The 22,880-nt window shown below is 39.1% G+C and overlaps 1 protein-coding gene across 5 annotated transcripts in view; it reads left to right on the top strand.

Moving 5' to 3' along the window:
* Rps6kb1 (ribosomal protein S6 kinase B1) overlaps positions 1 to 22,880 on the top strand; it is a 40,505-nt gene that overhangs the window by 4,307 nt on the left and 13,318 nt on the right. For 3 of the 5 annotated variants that reach the window (XM_027426359.2, XM_027426360.2, XM_027426362.2), the window contains exons 2-7: positions 5,696 to 5,745; positions 7,040 to 7,160; positions 8,227 to 8,295; positions 18,058 to 18,205; positions 20,388 to 20,445; positions 21,843 to 21,943. In XM_027426359.2, coding sequence (XP_027282160.1) covers positions 5,696 to 5,745; positions 7,040 to 7,160; positions 8,227 to 8,295; positions 18,058 to 18,205; positions 20,388 to 20,445; positions 21,843 to 21,943 — 547 coding nt within the window. Of the gene's footprint in view, positions 1 to 5,695; positions 5,746 to 7,039; positions 7,161 to 8,226; positions 8,296 to 18,057; positions 18,206 to 20,387; positions 20,446 to 20,634; positions 20,678 to 20,777; positions 20,877 to 21,039; positions 21,287 to 21,842; positions 21,944 to 22,880 lie in introns of those variants that run through there. The other 2 variants (XR_004770747.1, XM_035447591.1) reach the window with 2 other exon arrangements.

Raw genomic sequence — 22,880 nt, 5'->3', positions numbered from 1 at the left:
ATTTAATCCTAATAGTTGGTAGATCTCTGAATTCAAGGCCAGCCTGTCTGTATAGCAAGTTATAACTAAGGGTATATAAAATGACTTAGTTTCAAAAGAAAATTTTTGTTTTGTTTTGGTTTTTAAGACAGGGTTTCTCTGTGTAGCCCTGGCTGTGCTGGAACTCTCTCTGTAGACAGGGCTGGCCTCCAACTCACAAAGATCCACCTGTTGTTCTTCTGTAAAAGTTTAAAAATTAGAAAAATAGAGGCCTCAAGATGGGGCTGGTGCCGGCGCAATGGAACACGAATTATAGAGAGCATAAAGAGTATATTAATCACAGAGTTTATTATGGCAGGAAATCTAGAGGGGGAGAGAGAAAGAAATGGAAGAACAGAACAGGGCAGAGAGTAAGAGAGAAGAATTAGTGGTCTACCACTGGAAAGAGAGAGGGAAACGAAGGGAGAGAGAGAATGTGGAGGTACACCCTTAAAAGGGGAAGCTTGCATGTCCTTATGAAGAAGCCCGGTAACTCGTGCTGTGATGAAGCCATGTCTTGGCTATGCAACACAGGGCCCTTAGGAGCTGCCTAAGTATCTGCCTGAATGCACATAGTCATATCCCACCCATTGTCAGGGGGCGGGGTCAGCATACCAGGTTCCAACACCACCTGTCTCCAGTGCTGGGATTAAAGGCATATGCCAACACTGCTGGACTCAAAAGAAAAAAATTTTTTAAGTTTTTTTTTTTAGGGCTCTGCTGGACAGCTCAGTAGATAAAGGAGCTTGCTGCTACACTGACAACCTAAGTTTGGAACCCACATGATGGGAAGAGAGAACTGACCTCCACAAGTTGACCCCTAATCTCCACATGTGTACAATGGCACGAGACTGAGCGCTTGTTCTCAAGTACACACTCTCAAGTGTGTGTGCAAACATACACAGACACATTCATTATTCAGTTTTGTTTTTAATAGGATCTATGGGGTGGTGATGGCTCACACCTTTAATCCCAGCACTGGGGAGGCAGAGGTAGGCAGATCTCTGTGAGTTTGAGGCCAGCCTGTTACACAGAGAAACCCTGTCTTGAAAAACAAAAACAAAAACAAAACAAAAAAAATGTGTGTCTTACTATGTAGCCCTGGATGGAACTGACAAAGTCTTTTCTGTCTCTCAAGGTGTGAGCCACCACACTTAGCCTATTTACTATTTTTGAGATAGGATAGCATGTAGCCTGGACTGCTCCTCCCTTCTCCAAGAGCCAGGAATACAGGTATGCCCTACGGTGCCCATACTGTGCCCCACTTTGTGTTTTGAAACAAGGTCTCACTGAGTAATCCATCGTGGCCCCAAACTCTGAACCTATTGCCCTAACATCCCAAAAGTGCAATGTCATATGCTACCATGTGGCTTAGAAATTTGTCTTAGTTCATGTCTGGATTGAGGATAAATTTTTCCCATTGGGGAACAATTCATTTAAATTTTTATGACATGTTCACTTTCATTGAGACTTCATGCTAATTAATTAGAGTTTAGATAGATTTAGAATTTTTTGTTAATTATAACTATATTTTTCCCTTCCCTTTTCTTCCTCCAACTCCTTCTATATACCCCTTCCTGCCCTCCTTCAAATTCATGGCTTCTTTTTTGTTAATTATTATTACATATATGTATATGTCTATACATATATATTTCTTTACATATATACATATATGTATTTGTATATATATATTGTTTTTTCAAGGCAGGGTTTCTCTGTGTAACAACCCTGACTGTCCTGGAACTCTCTTTGTAGATCAGGTTAGCCTCAAACTCAGAGATCCACCTGCCTCTGCCTCCGAAGTGCTGGGATTAAAGGCATGTGCCACCACTGCCCAAGAAGTTTTTTTTTTTTTTTCCACCTTGTGTATGTGGGTGTTTTGTCTGCAAGCATGTCTGCACACCAGAAGAGGGCATGGGATCCCATGGGACTGCAGTTATATATGGTGTTGGGACTTGAACCCAGACATCTGGAAGAGCAGCCAGTGCTCTTAACCATCTCTCCAGCCTCCACACAGGTGAATGTTAAAGCAGCAAGAGAAAAATTCTGAATGAAAAATTAACTTTGAAAGAATATTGTCAATGTGTATTTCAGTGTTTACCTACATCCCTTGGTGAGAGATTTTTTGTAAAGGTATGGCGAGTGGCAGAAAAGAGTTGTGCCTCTGATGTCTCTGTTCTAGAAAGTAACGGTAGGAAGTTAGTGCAGGTGCAAGTGGTAGAGCAGGCTCCAGAAATGAGCCACAGCCTGGGGGCATGTCTGCTGAGGTGGCTTCAAAGGAAGCTCCCTGTTAACTATCCTGTGGTCTTTAATTTAGAATTAAGTAAAGCCAACATTAAAGATAAAGACAATTATGTAACACTAGTTTTATCACATCTGAGAGAAGTTAGTCATTGTCTTTAAAGTGCAGCCATGATTGTCTGGAGGACAGAAACTAAAAACCTGGTTTATTGGTGGATTTTTTGTTTGTTTTTGTGTAGAAGGTCTTACTCTGTAGCATTGTCTAGCCTGACCTGGAACTCACAGAGATCTGTCCACCTCTACCTTCCAAGTGTTGGGATTAAAGTGTTCTCACTCATGTCCCACTTTTTTTATGTTTATTTTTATGCATATGAATGTTTGCCTGCACACTACATGTGTGTAGTGCCTGCCCTTGGAGGCCAGAAGAAGGCATTGTATCCCCTGGGACTGGAATTATTGATACTTAGTAACCTGCCATGTGGATGCTGGGAATTGAATCCTGGTCCTCTGGAAGAGCAGCCGTGGTGCTCTTAGTTGCTGAGCCATCTCTCCAGCTCTGACCAGCTGTGTTTAACCTATTTGTTTGTTTAAGATAGGGTCTCCCTGTGTTTAAGATAAGGTCTCCCTATCTCCCTATGTAGACCAGGCTGACTTTTAACTCACAGATATCCTTCTGCCTCTGCTTCTAGAGTGCTGGGATAAAAGGTGTGCCACTATGCCCAGCCTATGTTTAACTCCTTTTTTTTTTTTTTTTTTCTTTTTTGGAGGGGGAGGAGGCAGGGCAGTTTTCGAGACAAGGTTTCTCTATGTAACAGTCCTAGCCATCCTGGAACTCACTGTGTAGACCAGGCTGGCCTAGAACTCACTGAGATCCACCTGCTTCTGCCTCCCAAGTGCTGGGATTGAAGGTGTGCACCACCAATGCCCAGCCTCTTTTTTTGTTTTGTTTTTGTGTTTTTGTTTTTTTTGTTTGTTTGTTTTTTGTTTTTGTTTTTGTTTTCAAGACAGGTTTTCTCTGTGGCTTTGGAGGCTGTCCTGGAACTTGCTCTTGTAGACCAGGCTGGTCTCGAACTCACAGAGATCTGCCTGCCTCTGCCTCGAGTGCTGGACTAAAGGTGTGCGCCACCACCACCTGGCTCTGTTTAACTTTTTAAAAAAGTATTTTAAGCGTAGGTGTGCTTTGTCTGCATGTATGTCTATGTGCTACTTGCATGTAAGAGGCCAGAAGATGTCAGATTCCCTGAACTAGAATTGTAGGCATTTGTGAGCCATTATGTGGATGCTAGAAATTTAACTTAAGTTCTCTGGAAGAGCAGCCAGAGCTGAGCCATCTGTCCAGTCAGACTATGTTGAACTTCTTAAGAGAGAGCCAAACTATTTTCTGAAGTACTTACACCATTTTACATTCACACTAGCAGTGTATGACGGATTCTTCTCTCTCCCTTTCCTCCCTTGTCTGCAGTCCTAGTGAATGGGAAGATATGGGAATTAGCTGATTATGTTTCTATGCATCTTTCTTCTAGTACCAATGCTGAATATCTTTTTGTGTGGTTATTGTTCATTTTATGTCTTCTTTGGAAAACACCTATTCAGAGCCTAACTTGTTTTTCAAAATTACTATCTTTTTATCACTTTTTCATATAGGGGAGTGGAGTGGAGAGGCTATACATGCTAGGAATCAAACCCAGGACTTTGCACATTCCAGTCCAGTGCTCTAACTCTGAGATATATCCCAAAACTTTTTGATATGAGGTCTTACCAAGTTGTTCAGGATGGCTGTGAACATACTCTATGGCAGGTCTTGAATTTATGATCTCAGTCTCTTAGTCAAGCGGTTAGAATTGATTACAGGTCTGTTATACCAGGCTTGGCTTTTTCTCTTTCTTTCTCTTTCTTCCTTCCTTCCTTCCTTCCTTCCTTTCTTCCTTTCTTCCTTCCATTCATTCATATATGTAGATCTTGCTGCTTCACCCTGGTTGGCCTGGAACTCACTGTTTAAGCATTTCTCCTTCCTGCATCGCTCAAATACTGATATTACAGGCATACAGTACCATGTCTGACATCTAAGATGTACTTAAAAATATATAGAGAAATATATATTTTATTTTAAATTTGTGTGTGTATGTGTGTATATGGGCAGTGATGGTGCCACATACCTTTAATCCCAGCACTCAGGAGGCAGAGACAGGCAGATATCTGTGAGTTCAAGACTAGCCTGATCTACAGAGCGAGTTCCAGGACAGCCTCCAAAGCTACAGAGAAACTATATCTGGAAAAACCAAAAAATAAATGTGTGTGTGTGTATGTGTATGTGTATGTGTGTATTTCTGTATGTCTGTGTACACCACTGGGGGTTCTTGAGGAGGACAGAAAAGGGTTTCAAATTTTCCCCCAATCCTGCCCATGCTGCATTACAAACTGTTGTGAGCTGCTTGTTGTGGGTCCTGGGAACTGACATTGGGATCTCTGTAAGAGCAGTACATTCATTCTCTCAACTCCTGAGCCATCTCTCCAACCCCATATCTAAGTTGTTGGATTTATTTATTTATTTATTTATTTATTTATTTATTTATTTAATTTGCCATTGTTTGTTTTACACAGGGTCTCATGTGTAGACCAGGCTGGCTTTGAATTCACAGAGAAATGTCTACCTTGGTCTCCCAAGTGTTAGTATCAAAGGCATCTGCCACCATACCTGGCCATCTAAGCTATTTTACAGATTCTGTTGGGAGTAGCATTTTCTAAATTTAATTTTGGGGTTCATTGCCAATATGCAATAGGTTAATTACAATTTTCACTTACACTATGACTTAATCATTAGATTGGCTGGTGAATTAGTTTGCTTTGATTAGCCATGTTACACATTATATATCTTGGACTAGTTGGGGTTTCCTTAGGCTGAGTTCATGACATGTTGGTCTACCCAACAGAAGCATATAATTTGACTTAGTATCTTAGAATGTAATGCCTTTAGCTTCAGAATAATAATCATATTTTTAATAGCTGATAAATGTAATTACTGAAGGAAAACTTTGTTGGTTTTGTTTTAGGTTCTGAATGAATAGCTGCTGTAGTTAGTGGTATAAAATGAAAAAAATTAGCTAGGTGGTGGTGCATGCCTTTAATCCCAGTGTTCTGGAGACAGAGGCAGGTGGATCTCTGAATTTAAGGCCAGCCTTTTCTATAGATCTGAGTTCCAGGACAGCCTAAGCTATATAGGGAGACCCTATCTCAAAACAAAAAAGAAAAAAATTGAAAGTGCAGTCTCCATAGTATTGTGTACTTTATTTTGTTCACCACCATGTTTGTTTGGTAGTGAAGTAGAAATTTTAAGATGGTTTATTTCATTCTCTCTGAATTGTGGGATAAAATATTGAACATCTTAGATTTTAAATTTCTGGTGTTATTTATTTCTAAAACTTAAAATATTTTTCAGGGTCAGTTAAATGAAAGCATGGACCATGGGGGAGTTGGACCATATGAACTGTAAGTGTATATTAAAAGACTTCCATTTTTTCCTACAGTGCTTTCAAGTAGGTTGTATCTGTCCATAGCCTCAAGGGATTCTAGCTAATAATCTGCTTTTAAACATGACTCATATTTACAAAGTTGTTTGTTGAGTTGCTGTATATAACAGGAGAATTCTAATAGTCTGTGTGTAAAAAAAAAAAGATGAAAATTCGGAGTACATTAAATATAAGTTCAAGTTGGTTAGGAATTTTTTTTTTTTTTTTTTTTTTTTTTCCTTCAAGAGAGGGTTTGTCTGTGTAGCCCTGGGTGTCCTGAATCTCACTATGTAGACCAGGCTGGTCTGGAACTCAGAGATTCATCTGCCTCTGCCTCTGCCTCTGCCTCCCAAGTGCTGGGATTAAAGGTGTGTGCCACCACTACCTGGTGAATTTTTACTCATTTAATACAGAAAACTGTATTTGTAACTTTTTCTTATTGAAAAATTTACACCAACCCCAAAATACTGAATACATCATTCAGATAGAGAGAGTAATGAAATTTTAAGTCATATTGAACATATTCTGTTAGGTGAGTATGTGATTAATGTGCTCCTTACCCCACCCTTCAGTAAAGAGCACGACAAGAGGTAGAGAAGACAAGACTACTCACATAAGAAGCATGTATGTGATCTACACAGTTGCCACTCCTTTTTTGGAGACTTTAAGCTAGTAAGCTGGAAAAGCCAGACATGGGAAGAAATGCAGATATATTTTATTATCAAGAATTTTTAAATAAAACAGACCTCAGTGTGGTAATGCCTATAATCCTTGCGCTCAGGAGGATGACTTTGAGGCCAGCCTGGGTTGCCTAATTTGTTTGAGATAAGCCTGGGCTGTGTAACAACAGATTGAGTCGTTTGTGAAAGATCCCAGGTTTTCTGCTAAAGTTGCTGAATCATGTTGGGTAATGAGTGACCTCGTGGACATTTTGAATGAATTAAATTTGAATAACTAGAAGGCTTGTTTACTTCATCAGCTTAGTAAACATGTTCTAATTTTCTTAGTTTAGGGGTGCTTCATATTTAAGAAAATAAATAATAATAGCATGTTCTGTGAGCAAGCAGATAAAGTAACCAGTCCACTCTGAGCTTGACCCTGCCATGTCATTGACTCAGTCATCAGTTAACATAGATCACAGATACTAAATTTGCTGTTGTGTGCTTTTTTTCTTTTATCTAATTGGAATCTATTTCTTTTTCTCCTTTTTAACAATGTGTTGGATATAATTGAACTTTTTGCAAATTTACTTCTGGTTTTGCTTTTCTTCCCAGTGGCATGGAACATTGTGAGAAATTTGAAATCTCAGAAACTAGTGTGAACAGAGGGCCAGAAAAAATCAGACCAGAATGTTTTGAGCTACTTCGGGTACTTGGTAAAGGGGGCTATGGAAAGGTAGGAAGTATTTTTGAAATAGCTGTCTTTGACTTGGGTAGTTTGGTTCCATTCATCAGTGTAGGATCTATCCCTGATTTGTATAATTTGAGGGTTTGAGTTCAGTTTTCTCCCTTTCCTACCACTGTGCACAGACATAATGTAGGCCCTTAGTATTTGCTGAGTAAGTGAACCACTAATGTGCTAGTCAGCTTTGCTGTGCTCCTGTTTGCCTAATGGCACCTTGTATAGGATTTCCCTGTAAACACAGCAGACCACTCCTCACTTCATGCACATTGAATTATGTGTTACTGAGGCTTGAATTTGAATGGATTCTCTTTGACTTACAGTATCTAAGAAATAGTTAGGAAAGACAAAAGAATGTAAGAAAGGGGTTTCTTAGTTTTGCCCTAGGCTTTCTAATTTAAGACCTCACCTTTATATGTTCTGCCCAAGACACCTTATACCCCAGACATTCCCTTTTAAGAAAGCGTAACAACTTGATTAGATCAAGAAATATCTATACTGTTTTAATGTTAGTGTTTAGAAGTGTGACATTTTTAGTTTATTTTTAAGGTTAAGGGCACACTGGAATATGTTGTAATCATCCTGAATATGTAACACTTTGAATCATACATATGTTGTTAATTAAAAGTGTTGGGTAAGTAGACATTTTAATGGAGTGATGAAAATCTGTCAGTTATTACTAGCATTGTATGAAATAATAACAGTTGTATCCCTGGAATAAATTCATTTAAAAAACTGAGAAATTTGCTTTTTAAGTTTGGGAACACACGTAGTTTGTGCTAAATGAACTAGGATTTTGTGAGTGCTATTTAGTTGGGTATTTCCCAACACTGCCATCAGGTGGCAGAAAACCACAGAAAGTCCCACATTTAACAGCTTTCTCTAGTAAATCCTAAAATGTGGCCTCTTCTAATGGATCCTTTTTGTGCATAGTCCTTTGTAACCCTCTTTTTACAGTATGAACAGCAGTATCACATGTTTCTTATGATTGGGTATTATGGAAGATGGTCTTCACAGTTTGGCTTTTGATAACATTGCAAACATTCATTTCTTTGTCCAGGTTTTTCAAGTACGAAAAGTAACAGGAGCTAATACTGGGAAGATATTTGCCATGAAGGTGCTTAAAAAGGTGACTCCTTTCTTCCTTTTCACTCTCTACGCTATATTTTAATTGCTATAAAATTTCCAGTTGGAAAAATGTGTCTGTAGGCACTGTTTTTAACTCCGTGGTAGAGTGCATGTTCAGTGTACATGACACCCTGGGTCTAATCTGCAGCACCTCCTCCCCCATACGAGTGATATTGTGATGTCTATTTTGTTTTATACTTGTATTTCTGATGAGGGTAGAAAAGAGAGCACTATGAGTTCTCTGAGGGACACTGAGCTTCTTCTGGTCTCCATGATTTTAAGTAGTGGGCATATTATTACTCTTTTTTTTGTTTTGTTTTGTTTTTTTGAGACAAGGTTTCCTTGTGTAGCCTCTGGAGGCTGTCCTGGAAGTAGTTCTTGTAGACCAGGCTGGTCTCAAACTCACAGAGAACCATCTGCCTGCCTCTGCCTCCCAAGTGCTGGGATTAAAGGTATGCGCCACCACTGCCTGGCTAGGATTATAATTTCTTTAACTACTGACTTACCTTTTTTCTATCTTGCCCTTTTAGTTCATTTTCATTGACTCTACTGTTGTGTTCTCTAGTTTTTTTTTTTTTTGTTGTTGTTGTTGTTTTGGTTTTTTGGTTTTTTTTGAGACCGGGTCTCATGCAGCCAAGACTGACTTTGAACTTCTGTCCCTCCTGTCTTCATTGTCTGAGATTACAGGTGTGCACTACTATGCCTAGCTTCCTTAGGGGACTGTTCCAGTCTGTACTGTTAGCTCTCTAGACATGTCTTTCATTAAGACTTTAGTATCAGCTCTTCAATATTCCATTCTGCTTTTTGCACGTTATGGCTTTATATTTCTTTATTTGTACCCTATTTTCTTGTTGGAGTGACCATCTTGCCTTGAGAAAAAGTTCTTGAAGATTTTTGCTTATAACTATTTTTTGTTGTTGTTGTTGGTGGTGAGACAGGCTCACTATATAGTTCAGGCTGGCCTTGAACTCATGATTCTGTTGCTTCAGCCTTCTAAATTTCAGCCATAATTTGCAAGTATGCATCACCATGCTAGGCATGTTACTTCTTTCATAGCTGAGTTCATATAGCTGATAACCAAATATCAAGCAGATTGTTGAATAGAAAGTTTGGAGCATGGGGGGGGGAAGTCCAGCGGGAGATTGGATTCAGGAGCTAGTGGTCCTGCTGTGACTGGTAAACACACCAGAGTCTCCTCTAGGGAGGAGCTCTGAGCCCTAACTAACTAACTTATTACTGTTTCCTGGAACTACACTAATGTCATTAGGACAGATTTGATTCATATATGACATTTTTATTTGTTTTCAATCTTTGTGTGTGTACATGTGTGTGTATGTGTGTGAGTACGGGTATTCGTGTGTATATGAAGGTCAGACGGAGATGTTGGTCCTCACTTTCAACCTATTCAAGGGAAGGTGAGGTTATTCTCCACTATATGCACCAGACTAGCTGATCCACTTGTGAGTTTCTCCTGTCCTCTGCCTCCCATCTTTGATGCAGAGCACTGGGATTACAGACATGGTTCTGGGGAGTCCAGCTTAGGTCCTCATACCACTGAGCCTTCTCCCCGGCCACAACTCATACTGTTGCACTGTACCACTGAGCCATAGACCTACCTTTTGTTTGTTTTTTATACAGGGACTCACTATAGCCTGAAACTCATTATATAGACCAGGCTGGCCTTAGATTCATAAAGTTGCTTACCTCTGCTTCAAGATTTCTCTCCAGTATGGTCCTGCTCTCCCTTTATTTACTTGAGACAGGATCTCCTTATTAGCCCTGACTGGCCTGGAACTCTGCAATTTTTAATCAAAGAATATTGTCATCCATTGTCCATATCCTTTTTAATGATTTGCCATTTTTAGTGATGTGAATTTATTGTCAGAATCTGGCACAACCTTAAGATGAAGGGTAGAAATAAGCACAAATAATCCTGTCACTATACTGTATCTCCCCTTAAGAAATACTCCTGGAAGGGGGGCAATGGGGCCGGAGAGGTGGCTCAGCGGTTGAGAGCACTGACTGCTCTTCCAGAGGACCTGTATAGATGCCTAGCACCTACATGGTAGCTCACAACCATCTGTAACTCCAGTTCCAGGGAATCTGATGCCCTTTCCTGGCCTCTGTGGGGACCAGGCATTCATGTGGTGTGTATCTTCAGACAAAGAACCTGTACATGTAAAATATATTTGAAAAAATTTAATTAAATAAGAGGGGACAGTGCTAGTTTCTTTCTTCCTCCTTCTTTTCTTTTTTTTATCTTATTTTATTTTTTTTCAGACAAGGTCTTTCTACATAGCCCTGGTTGGCTCGGAACTCTCTATATAGACCAAGTTGGTCTTGAACTTAAAGATCTGTTTAAGTTCTGCCTTAAGTTCTCCTTTGGCTGAGTGCTGATTAAAGGTGTGTGGGCACTATGCCTGTCCTTTTCTTTTGTTTTGGAGACAGGGTATCACTCTGTAGCCCAAGCTGGCCTAGAACATCTAAGCTTAAAATAACTGATGCCTAATCTGTTGTCCAATGAACCCATTCTTCTTTCATGTGGCCTCTTTTATCCCCTCCTGAATTATAAATATGCTAGTGACAACTTTGAAGTTTTCCTGAGATCTTTAGTATCTAATTCTTCAGGAGTTTATTCAGGATCACTTTTCCCACTTCCTCTTAATATGAATGGATTCAGAATTTAGATCATATCCATCCAAAAGCAAGGTAAAAGAGACTAGTAGGTTTCACATAGTTACAATTTTTAAATTACATTTATTTGTGTGGGGTGGGAGGGTGGGTCAGGACAACTTGCAGGAGTCAGTTTTCTCCTTTTACCACGTGGGTCCCAGGGATCACAGTCAGGTTGTTAGGTTAGGCAGCATACCTTTAGCCTGTTGAGTTATCTTTCCAGCCAGGATCTTTCGCATTCTGTTAATCATTTCCTCTGACAGAAGAAACGGTCCTGTGAGTAAAACACAACCACAGTAACTGTCTGGGGTGTCCAGCAAAGTGTGACTATTTGAGAGGCTATATGGGGAAGACCTTAGCTGTTCTTAACTGACATACTCCAGCAATTCATAGGAGTTTTCTTGTGTGAGTTCTTTGACAGTTCCCTATCCGCTATCCTGCCCTAATGGAATTGCAATTAGTTTTAGTTGGATCCTGGGCTGATATCTGATTTTCTTAGCTTCCATTATTCATTTCCTTTTTTGTTTGTTTACTTTCTTTTACGGGTGTTTTTAAAAATGGCTTTACTTGCTGAGCCATCTCACCTGCCCTCATGCCCTCTCTCAGTGCACATATGCCTTGCATAATATCCAAATCAGGTTAAGCATACTTCTTCATTCCTAAACCCCTAAATGAGATGTTAGTAGGCTCCTTTACAGTGTTTTTCTTCTGATTTTCTTGGACCATGGAGGCAGAGTATCAATCTACTAGACCTAAATGTGTGATGAAAGAATTCTTTCACAGACTGACAAATGAAATCAGGGGAGAGTGAGGTATCTCATTATTTTAAGTGAGTTGTTCACATCTGCAAATCCTGTTGGGTTTATCAGACTTTACTTTTTATGGAAATGGTCTCATTTAGTTATTTACTTAGAATATTGAAGAAAAGACTAACAGTAACCGTCTTTGGAAGCAAGGTACTCTGTTCTTGCTAGAGCCTTTGGCCAAAGTTTTGTTACTCACAAGGTTGCCTGTGCCTGTCTTCCACCTTTTATTAAACTAGTGTGGAGATACTGGTGCTAATGCTCTTCATTTAGGTGGGATGTACTCTCTGTTTCTAAGTGACTTGATTTGTCATTCATGGGAAGAATGAATAAGCTTATTTTAAAATTACTCAGCCACCCTGTTTTCCATGAAGGTTTAAACCTATTTCTTGGTAGGTAAATAGTATTATATACATACATACATACATACATACATACATACATACATAAGTACCTAGTTTCTTTATCTTTTTCTTCAACTTAATATCTACTTCAGTCTCTTTCCTCTTGTGTCCAGGTCTTGTTATTCTGGGTATCTCATTGCCTTCTCATCACATAACTGATTAACAATTTGGCCTTTAATTCAACTCCATCAGTTTCCACTTCCATTCCATGTCAAGGTCTTTGTGTACTTTTTACTTTATTTTAATCTGAGACCATCCTATAATTAACATAGCCTGCCACCACCTGATTTATCGTAAAAGGCTAATCTGACTCTGCTTGTTTCTCACTACTCTTGGGTTCCTCTATCAGTTGCTAAGCATTTTCTGCAGAAATTGTATGAATCTGTAGATTACTTGTGGGAAAAACTCATGAACTCCAACTCCATTTTATGGCTTTCTAGATCCTGAGTATCCGGATACTATTTGACATCTTCTTGTACAAATCTTTCCATTCTGTGGCTGTTCAGAGCTTTTACTCTCTGCCCTTTTTTTGTTCAGCCAGCACCATCCACTCTGTTCCTTCCTGTGAGACAGTCAGCAGTCCATCCTGGTCCCTATTCCAGCATTGTCTTACCTGAATTTATTACTTAGTGAAATGTGTTCTTTTCTGGAGCTAACTGCTCTGTTTTAGATCCTATTCTTTTCTACCTGTTTGGATACTTTACTCTGTTATTTAATCATTCTTGTTCTGTCCTCTGTCCTGGCTTTCTTTTTTTATTCTAAAAAAAAAAAATTTATTATTTGTGTTTGAGTGGGCACATGCATGGCACCACAATATGTAAATGTCAGAGGACAACTTTTGGGAGTTCTCTCTTTTCATATTGGTTCTACCACAGTGAATAATCTAGGCTAGCTAGCCTACATGATTCCAGTCAGTTCTCCTATTTCTACCTCCCATCTTGAAGTGGGAATGCTAGAATTGCAAATGTACACTGCCACAGTTGGCTTTTTTTACTTGGGTTCCAGGGATTGAAACAAGTCAAGATTTCATTGCAAGCACTTTACCTGCTGAGCCAGCACGAGGGCCCTGGACTTCTCTGTATGTCAAGAGTTTGTTAAATTGGTCTGGCTGGCATCAAACCTGTGACCCTCTTACCTTAGTCTCCTCAGTTCTGCGATTACAGGCATATGTCACCATGCCCAGCTTCCCATGATTTTTCCTTCTTTAAATATATTATGTCTGTTACATGTTTAAGCAAAACCTTTCACTCAAAATCTCCTTTTGAATCTTTAGAACTTGAGAAGTAGGGTGTAGGGGAAACTACTATAGTAGGGTCCACATTACCACCTCTATTTTTTCTTCTTTTTCTCATTTATTTGTTGTGTGTGTGTGCATGTGCATGTACATACGTATGTGTGCATTCCATGGAGTGTGTGGAGCTCAGAGGACAATTTGTAGGCGTTGGCTCTCCCCACCGTTTGGGTTCCAGGGATCAATTCAGGTCAGCAGGCTTTACAGCAAGTGCTTTTAACTGCTGAGCCATCTTCCAGATCCACCTCTGCTTTTTCAAGGTTTGTTTTTTGTTTGTTTGTTAGTTTTCATTTATAATATTTTGGCTTGTGACTTTACTATATCAATGATATTCTTGTCCCTAAGTCATCACTGGCTTCCCAGTTGCTAGTCTTTATTTAGTTATACTTAATTTACATCTCTATACTCTGAAGAAGTTAACCACAGCTCTTTTTTTTTTTTTAAGATTTATTTGTATTTTACATGTATAAATATTTGCCTATATATATATGTTTTGTGCACAACATGCATTCCTGGTTCCTGTGGAAGCCAGAAGAGAACACTGTATCCTGTGGAGTTCCAAATGGCTGTTAGCTGCCATGTGAGTGCTGGGAGCCAAACATTTGTGAGACAGGGTCTCACTATGTAGCTCTGTCGCCCTGGAACTCTCTATGTAGACCAGGCTGGCCTCACATTAGAAGAAATCCATCTGTTTCTACCTCCTGAGTGCTGGAATTTAAGGCATGTACCACCAGGCCCAGTGACACAGTGTCTTCTGTCATTCCCTGTCTTACTGTCCTGAGATCTGTTATGGGTTCTCACTTAACTAGTCCGTGGTTTCCTACAAGGCTGGCAGGGCAGTAAGCTCTTGGGATCCACCTGTCTCTGCTTCTCAGTGCCCTGGTTTTTATGTGGGTGCTGAGAATTTCAACTCAGGCCCTCAGGTTCTCATGCTTGCAGAGCTATTGCTGTTCAGAATCATTTCCCCGTACCAATTGTGACATTTTGCTATAATTTGTCTGTTTACTCTCTATTTTTCTCTGCTGTCACATATGTATAATAATATTTGACCCCTAAATTCTGATGTCTATATAGTTTTTAAGAGGAATTGTTCTACTTTTTAAAGAAAAATTATTATTTTATTTGTGGGATGTTTTGCTTGCATGTATGTGCAAGCTTGATGCCCATGGAGGCCAGAAGAGAGTGTCAGATCCCCTAGAACTGGAGTGATCTACCATATGGGTGCTATGAATTGAACCTGGGTCCTCTTAACTGCTTAGCCATCTCTCCAGCCCTGAATTGTTCAATTTTTGAGTTGATCTATTTTTAATTTTTATTTAAAAGTGATTTCTTTAATTTATGTGTATGATGTTTTGCTTGCATGTATGTCTGTGCACCACATGTGTGACTGATTGTCCAAGAGGCTAAAAGAAGACATCGATCCCCTGGAACTGAAGTTACAGAGGATTGATTATGAGCTGCCTTGTGGGTGCTGGTAACTGAACTCAGGTCTTCTGCATGAGCAACAAGTGCTTTTAACTGTTGAGCGTCTCTTCAGCCCTAGCCATTCAATTTTTTTTATTTTCCCCCAAGACAGGGTTTCTTTGTGTAACAGTTCTGGCTGTCCTGGAACTCATTTCTCATTCAAATTTTTAATTTCAGCTTTTGCCATGTAATTGGAGAGTTACTTGTGGACTCTATAATACTTCACCCTAAATTCTGTTAAGAATAAGAATGTTTTTATACTCCAATATAACTGCAGTATAATTATTGTACTTGGAAATGTTAACATTAATGTGCAATACTGTTTCCTAATATACAGTCTATGTTCAAACTCTTCCAGTTGTTCCTTTTTGCAAAGCAGGGTCTCAAATAGCCCAAGCTGGCCTCTAACTCACTATACTATAACTTGAGTATAGACCTGTGTTTCTCTGTTTTCTATTTCTATTATGATTCACTGTAGTTTTCAAATACTGCTAATGAGAATTCTGTTTTGTTTCTTAAATTAATTTGTTTTTGTTTTGTATTTGAAATACCAGCTCCTACTTTTTGCTTAGGGTTGCCTAGAGCTCACTGTATGTAGCCCAGACTGGACTCAAACTTCTGGCACTCCTTCTGCCTTAGCCCCTTATGTGCTGGATTATAGACTTACACCACCACTCCTGGTTATGTGGTGCTGGGCAGGGAATGAAGCCAGGACTTCATTCCTGCTAGAAAAGAACTCCACCAACTGGCCACATCTCCAGCCCAAAAATGTACAGTTTAAAGTTACTGAGCCCTTTCTTTTCTCCTTCTGTGGTAAAATTATCAACATTGTATTCTGTTAAATTTGGGGGTTTTGTTTGTTTGCTTGTTTTTTTTGAGACGGGATCTCTTTATGAAATCCTAGCTGACCTGGAGCTTACTATGAAGACCAGGCTGGCCTTGAATTCAAAGATCCATTTGCCTCTGGATTAATTAAAAAGGTGTGCATCACTATGAATGGCCAAATTTATGTATTTCTGTTGTGCTTAGTTTTCTTTTATATTTCTGTCCTTGATTTCATTTTATTCTTAGAATGTGTAAAATTATCAACATTCAGAAATCAAAATTTCTGTAATTGCAGTCAGTGGTGGTTTACACCTTTAGTCCCAGCACTGGGGAGGCAGTGTCAGGTGGACCTCTCTAAGTTTGAGGCCAGTCTGATCTACAAATCGAGTTCTAGAGAACAACCAGGCCAAGCTAGAGATATGGCTCAGCAGCTAAGAGCATAGACTGCTCTCCCGAAAGACCTGGGTTCAATTCCCAGCACTCTCATGGCAGTTCACAACTTTCTGTAACTCCAAGATCTTATACCTTCACACAGAAATACATGCATGTAAAATACTAATGTACATAATATAAGTAATTGAAAAGAAATAACTAGCCCAGAACAGCCAGGCCTACACAGAGAAACCCTGCTTGAAAAAAACAAAAACAAAACAAATAAAAATTTCTATAATTGAAGTAACTAATTTAAGCAAGATGGCAAATGACAAAGCCTTTGAGATTTTACTCAGAAAATATACTCAAAAGTCTTATTTCTTACCATTTTTTTTTTCTGTTAGCTTTGAGGCTTTCTTAGTTGTATTTAATTTTATAGATACAAATAACATGTATTTGCTCAAATGTTTGTATTTTCTGAGCCAGGGTCTTACTGTGTTGCTCTTCTGGCTCAGCATAGACTGACCTTAAACTTAGGTCCTTCTGCCTCAGCTTTTGAGTACTGGAATTCTAGGTCTTTTCCATCACACCCAGCTTATATCTGTACTCTTTCTTCATTCTTTCACAAAATATAGCATATACTATATATACTATAAATGATACAGTACTTTGTATGTTCTTATCATCTCACCTTCATAGAAATGTTTCTCATTCCTTTTATGGCTATGTATATGTAGATTATGTAGGCTTCCAGCCAATATTCTGCATATGGACATTGTTTGTTTCTAGTGTTTTCACTTTTGTAGATATTGTTATAACTAATAATGTTGTTGTGTTTGCATCCAATATTACTAGGGGTGTACCTTTGGAATAATTTCCTAGTACTTAAGCTTAGTGTGTCCAAAACTACATAATTTTTCCAAAACTTTTTATTATTATTTGTTATCCTTATTACTGGACACAAGATCTTACGTAGTTTAGGCTGGTCTTAAACTCAATAACCATAACTGGCCCTGAACTCCTGATTTTCCTGCCTCTGTCTCTCCCAAATGCTGAAATGATAGAAATGTGTCTTCAGACCCATCTTTCATTATCTCTTAAAACTAAGGCTACAAGCACCAATGACAGACCTTTAACCTTTCTTATTTTTATTTATCTTCATTGTCTTAGTTGCAAGGCATTTTTCTTGGTTTCTGGTTCTGGCTACCTGCTCTGTGTCATTTCTTCCCTAGACACAGTTCTACTAAAAGCTGAGGGTTATTCATTACACACATCTCAGCATTTCTCCTTTGCCTCTAAGATTTCAACACCTCTGCCTGGATGCACAACCTTCCATTTCCTGGCTCTTGTCTCCTTCTCCAGCGGAATCTCTAAGCACTCATTAGCATTCTGACCTTGGGGTTCTCTGGACACATCCTGTTCAGTCATGCCTCTTTTCCACTAGAATGCTTTTTAATCTTCCATATTTCACCTTAACTTTACAGTTTTACTGTGATCATACCCAGGAAGGCTTCTTGGCAGAATGAGTGCAGCTAGCTCCCCTGCTTACCTATACTGTTCTGTGCTTGCCCCCATTGATACCTTTTCTCCTGGTGCTCTGGCTCCAAGGACAGGATTCCTTATGTTAGTTCTGTTCTCTTGGTTTAAAGCTGGGAGCACACTGAGCCCTGAACTGTAAGTGAATATATGCATAAACTTGATCTGTTTACAGATTCCTAAACAAATGCATCTAGGTTTTCATTTACATGTTTACTACAAAACCCTAACAAGTTTAGATATTTATAAGCAGTGAGTAGCTTCCATTACCCCATCTGAGTTTCTAGTAGGAACTATTCTGTATTGGCCAGAAAAGCATAAAATAGATTTTTCCAGTTACCATGGGATAAAAATGTTCACTATTTTGTTCTTATAGATCATCTCTTTTCCTTTAGGCAATGATAGTAAGAAATGCTAAAGATACAGCTCATACAAAAGCAGAGCGGAATATTCTGGAGGAAGTAAAGCATCCCTTCATTGTGGATTTAATTTATGCCTTTCAGACCGGTGGAAAACTCTACCTCATCCTTGAGTATCTCAGTGGTTAGTACATAGTTCATGTAATTGTTTACCTTTGCTCCAGAAACTGGGTTCAGACATTACTTTCCAGTGAAAAATGCTTTTTCTCATTGTGAACAAGTTTTAAAATTGAAGGATACATTGAATAAGGAAATTCACATGTAAACAAATCGTTCTATTAACAGACAAATACAAAAGAAACTTGGAAGGTATTTTCCTGTCCGTAAAATTTTATGTAAATCTCTTTGTAATCAATTATTTAACACATTAATAAGCTGGGGTAGTTACTGTAATGCACATATTCCATTAAATAGTCCTTTCTAAATTGAAATGGGGATGTTTACTGAGATTATTAGGAGATACTGAATGTTTTTGAGTCACATTTTCAAGGGCCTGCTCCCTGCTGGGAACTTAGCACCCCTACACCTTTTTCTTTTTTTGAGACATGTCTTACTCTGCAAACCAGGCTGACTGGAGCTCACTAGGTAGCTCATGTTGCCTTTTAGCTTCTGGCAGTGCTGCTGCAGCCTCCTCTTCCCATATGATATCTAAAAATCACCGATACGCACGAGTCTTCAGCAAACACACCTAGAATTAGAATTATTATAATTTTTTTTTAAAGACAGGATTTCTTTTTATAGCTCTGGTTGTCCTAGAACTAACTATGTAGACCAGGCTGGCCTCAAACTTAGAGATGGGCCTGGGTACTGACCTAAAGGCATGTGCCACCAGGCCTGGCATACCTGTGATTTTTTTTTTTTTTTTTTGAGACAGGGCTTCTCTGTGTAGCTTTAGAGCCTATCCTGGCACTGGCTCTGGAGACCAGGCTGGCCTCGTACTCACAGAGATCCACCTGCCTCTGCCTCCCCGAGTGCTGGGATTAAAGGCGTGCACCACCAATGCCCAGCCATACCTGTGATTTTTAAGAAACAGGTTTTGTCATAGCTCTCAACATGGACCTGAAAGATGCAGAATTTCACACCTTTTCTGTCAATGCTACTTACATTGTGACTTATTTCATAATTTCAAATTTATATAGAAGACTTTAGGAGTTGTACAAGGGTTCTGTGGAGCTTCCGCACCCCTTACCTAGATCTCCCGCACTCTGTCATCTCATGTGCTTGTCCTCCCCTTCATGCACACGCATGTGTGTACATACGTAGGCACACGTATGCAGTCAACATTTTTTTATGCTATTCAAAGATTTTTACAACTCAAATGCTAGCATTTACTTCCTAAACTCAAGGACATTTTCTTATGTAACTAGAATTATAAAATAATTTGGAAATTAATATTAATATAATGTCTTTTAGTTTTCTTTACTTTGGAGCAGTTCTTAAATCTCTCTGTCATTATGCTGACATTTTTAAAAAGAATATATCCCAGTTTCTATAGAATGCCTTCAATTTGGGTTTATTTGATATTTCTTTGGGAGTAGATTCAGGTTATGCATTTTTGATGGGACTGTCCAAGCGACATTGTATTCCTTCTTAGCAGTTCAGAACAGGAGGTACATGGTATTGAGATCTTTGTCCCACTGCTGTTGATGTTTGTTGTGGTCACATGTGTAAGGTGGTGTCTGTCAGGTTTCCCCTCTGGAATTAATAAGCATCTCCTGAGGAGATGCTTTGGGATTACTTGAGTATCTCATCTCATCAGGCTTTTCAGGTCCAGTTTTGGCATCCATTGATTCTTGACTGCAACAGTTAATGTGGTGTTTGCCAAGTGATTTTTCTTACTCCATCATGCCACTTTTACTTATACAGAGCTTTTCTTTCTCCATTGAAAACTTTATCTGTTCATTTATTTTTATCATTATAGGTTCCTGGATTTTAAGATAACTCAGGACAGTATAAACCTTTATTATAATTTACTTTGATACTCAAATTATGCCACTGTCAGGTTCATTCAGTTTATATAAAGGTTCTGATAATGGGGAACAGTTACATTCACTAAAATTTGGGTGAATTAATTATGTACTTTTTTTTTTTTTTTTTTTTACATATCCAAAAGGTGCTAGAAAGACTTCAGTCAAGACTTTTAAACCTTAGGTCTGAAATCTGTATGTATTTTGAAGTTTGCATGTATAAAAACTGGAATTACAAGCCAGTTTTTAAGGAGTTAATCTTATATGTAGAAGAAAGTACAAACTCATTAGAAGAGGGTTGAAGTAAAGATATTTATTACTAATACTTTTCCTTTATAGGAGGAGAACTATTTATGCAGTTAGAAAGAGAGGGAATATTCATGGAAGACACAGCTTGGTAAGTAAAATTTTTGTGGTTGTATGGATTCAGGTAATGTTTCATATAATTAAAAGCAAAACTACATTCCCACTGTGGGCAGCCACACTATTCAATAAGTTGATCTGGAGCCAGTCAGTCACTCAGAAGTCAAGGGGGAACTTTGGGACTGGGCAGCTATTGGAGGTCACGTGATTCCTTTGCCCCCAGGCCTTGGGTGGACCGCTCTTCACTGCAGAATTTCCTTGAATTGGTAAGCTGCTTGTCTTGGTTGTGGGTGAGTGTGGTTTTCCAGTGAAATCTTGTATGTGGAGCAATGGAAAGTATCAGAAATCATCTCCTCTTTTTTTTAGACTTTCCAGTTCCCAAGGTGCAGTCTTAGGGAGGTGATAAACCTGAATACACATCTGTGGATTGATTTTATAGCCAGGATGGGATCTGCCCTCCTATTCGTAAGATGGCATCTACTTCAAATTAAAAATATACACATCCTTTTGTGAAGTGACCGTATTGGGTAACAGTAAATCAGTTTGACATACACATTAATTGAATAGAAAACACTTAAATGTTTTTTCTATCTTAATTACCAAACTGCATTCCATTGTTTAATTTCAGGCCTTTTCTAACACAGAAGCTGCATTTAAGAGCCTTAGGGATGAAGTGCCCTTTTTTGGAGAAGGCTCTCTGAGCCCTGTTGGAGGCTGTGGTCCTGCTGGCTGTGAAACTGCCTCAGTCCTCTAGGACACACCCTCTCCATCCTGGAGTAATCTGCAGGATTGCAACATTGTTACACAGCCAGTATTGCAGTGCTTTGTGCTTTTCGAATCCAGACAGGGGTGATTCAGCCCTTTATTCTTTTGAGGTAGATAAATTTGAGTGTCACACAGTTTATATATAGTTGTGGGCTGGCTGGCAAGAGGGTGGGCAGATACTGTGGGCGTTGCTGTCTATAAATACACAGCTATATTATGTAAGGGATGAGTGGGCTTCCACAGGTCAGGCTATATGGATCAAGACTTGATTTCTGAGAATAAGAAAGTCCCTATTTCCTGTGGAATCTTAAAGTTGGGGGAGGGTGGGAGGAATTTGTTTGATCTGAATGACTGTTGGCCTAATTCCTACACACAGAGAGCAGAACCTAATCAATAATAGTTAGAATAGACAGGACAATTTGCAATTTTAGCAGTATGTTCTAATGGAAAAATAAAACATGGTATAGTTTGACTAAAATGAGTGACAAATGTCCCTCGGCATTGTAGCATCATCCTGTGCCATCTTTTTTTTCCCAGTACATTCTTCCACCCCCACTAATTTGGTCTTTGGTGCATGTCTGTTTCTTTCAAGGAATTTTATTCCATACATAAACTGCTTTGGATAGATTGCTTTTTAAATTTTTATTAAATCACTTCTGTTTCCAGCTTTTACTTGGCTGAAATCTCCATGGCTTTGGGGCATTTACATCAAAAGGGGATCATCTACAGAGACCTGAAGCCGGAGAACATCATGCTCAATCACCAAGGTGGAGCTTTGCCATGAACAGTTCCATAGTAAATAATCTGCTGTCAGTCAGTCCACACAGGTCATGGCCCTTTGCAAGCCTCCTCCCCCCCCCCCTCTGTTGCATATTTCTTCCTCAGAATATGTAACATCGTAAGACTTACTCGTACTTAAAAGTATTTGGTATTTATAACTGAGCCTAAAGAGAGTTAAAGATATTAGCTATTCTTTACAACTTGAAAAAAAAATCTTATATAAAATGTTGTGTCACCAAAGCCAATTCAGATGTTAATTTTGATTTATGCTTTTTTTTTTTGGTTTTTCGAGACAGGGTTTCTCTGTGTAGCTTTGGAGCCTATCCTGGCACTCGCTCTGGAGACCAGGCTGGCCTCGAACTCGCAGAGATCTGCCTGCCTCTACCTCCCGAGTGCTGGGTCTAAAGGCATGCGCCACCAACACCTGGCTTATGCCATTGATTTTTAAAGACAAAAAATGCATAAGTAGTAGAAGCAAAATTTTTTTGTTTTAGACATGGTCTTGCTGTATAGCTGACTGGCACTGAACTTAGGTAGGGTCTTCCTGCTTCAATGTCCCAAGTGTTGGGATTATACATATATGCCACCACCATGCATGTGAAAACAAATTTTTTTATAGTTTTACCTAATGTTTGAGGAAGAAAAAGACTAAAATTGAACCAGATTATTTGATACAGCCCTAGTACAAAATTGTTAATAGGCATAGGTTAATCAGAGAAACTAATATGTTGTACAGTTGCAAAGTGAGTGTTGGCAGCAGCTGCATGTGCTTGCAGCTCCATTTCTGCTGCTGTAGTCTGAACTGGGAAGATTGCAGTTTACTCAAGGAACAAACTAGAAGACGAAGGCATCTTCAAGCTGTGAACAGTTAAGGATCCTTCGCTCTTGATAGAATGACCCTAATTGTCATGAGATAATTAACCA

This window comes from Cricetulus griseus, chromosome 7 (assembly GCF_003668045.3).
Source record: "Cricetulus griseus strain 17A/GY chromosome 7, alternate assembly CriGri-PICRH-1.0, whole genome shotgun sequence".
NCBI lineage: Eukaryota > Metazoa > Chordata > Mammalia > Rodentia > Cricetidae > Cricetulus > Cricetulus griseus.
This window is presented reverse-complemented; position numbering and strand designations above follow the sequence as displayed.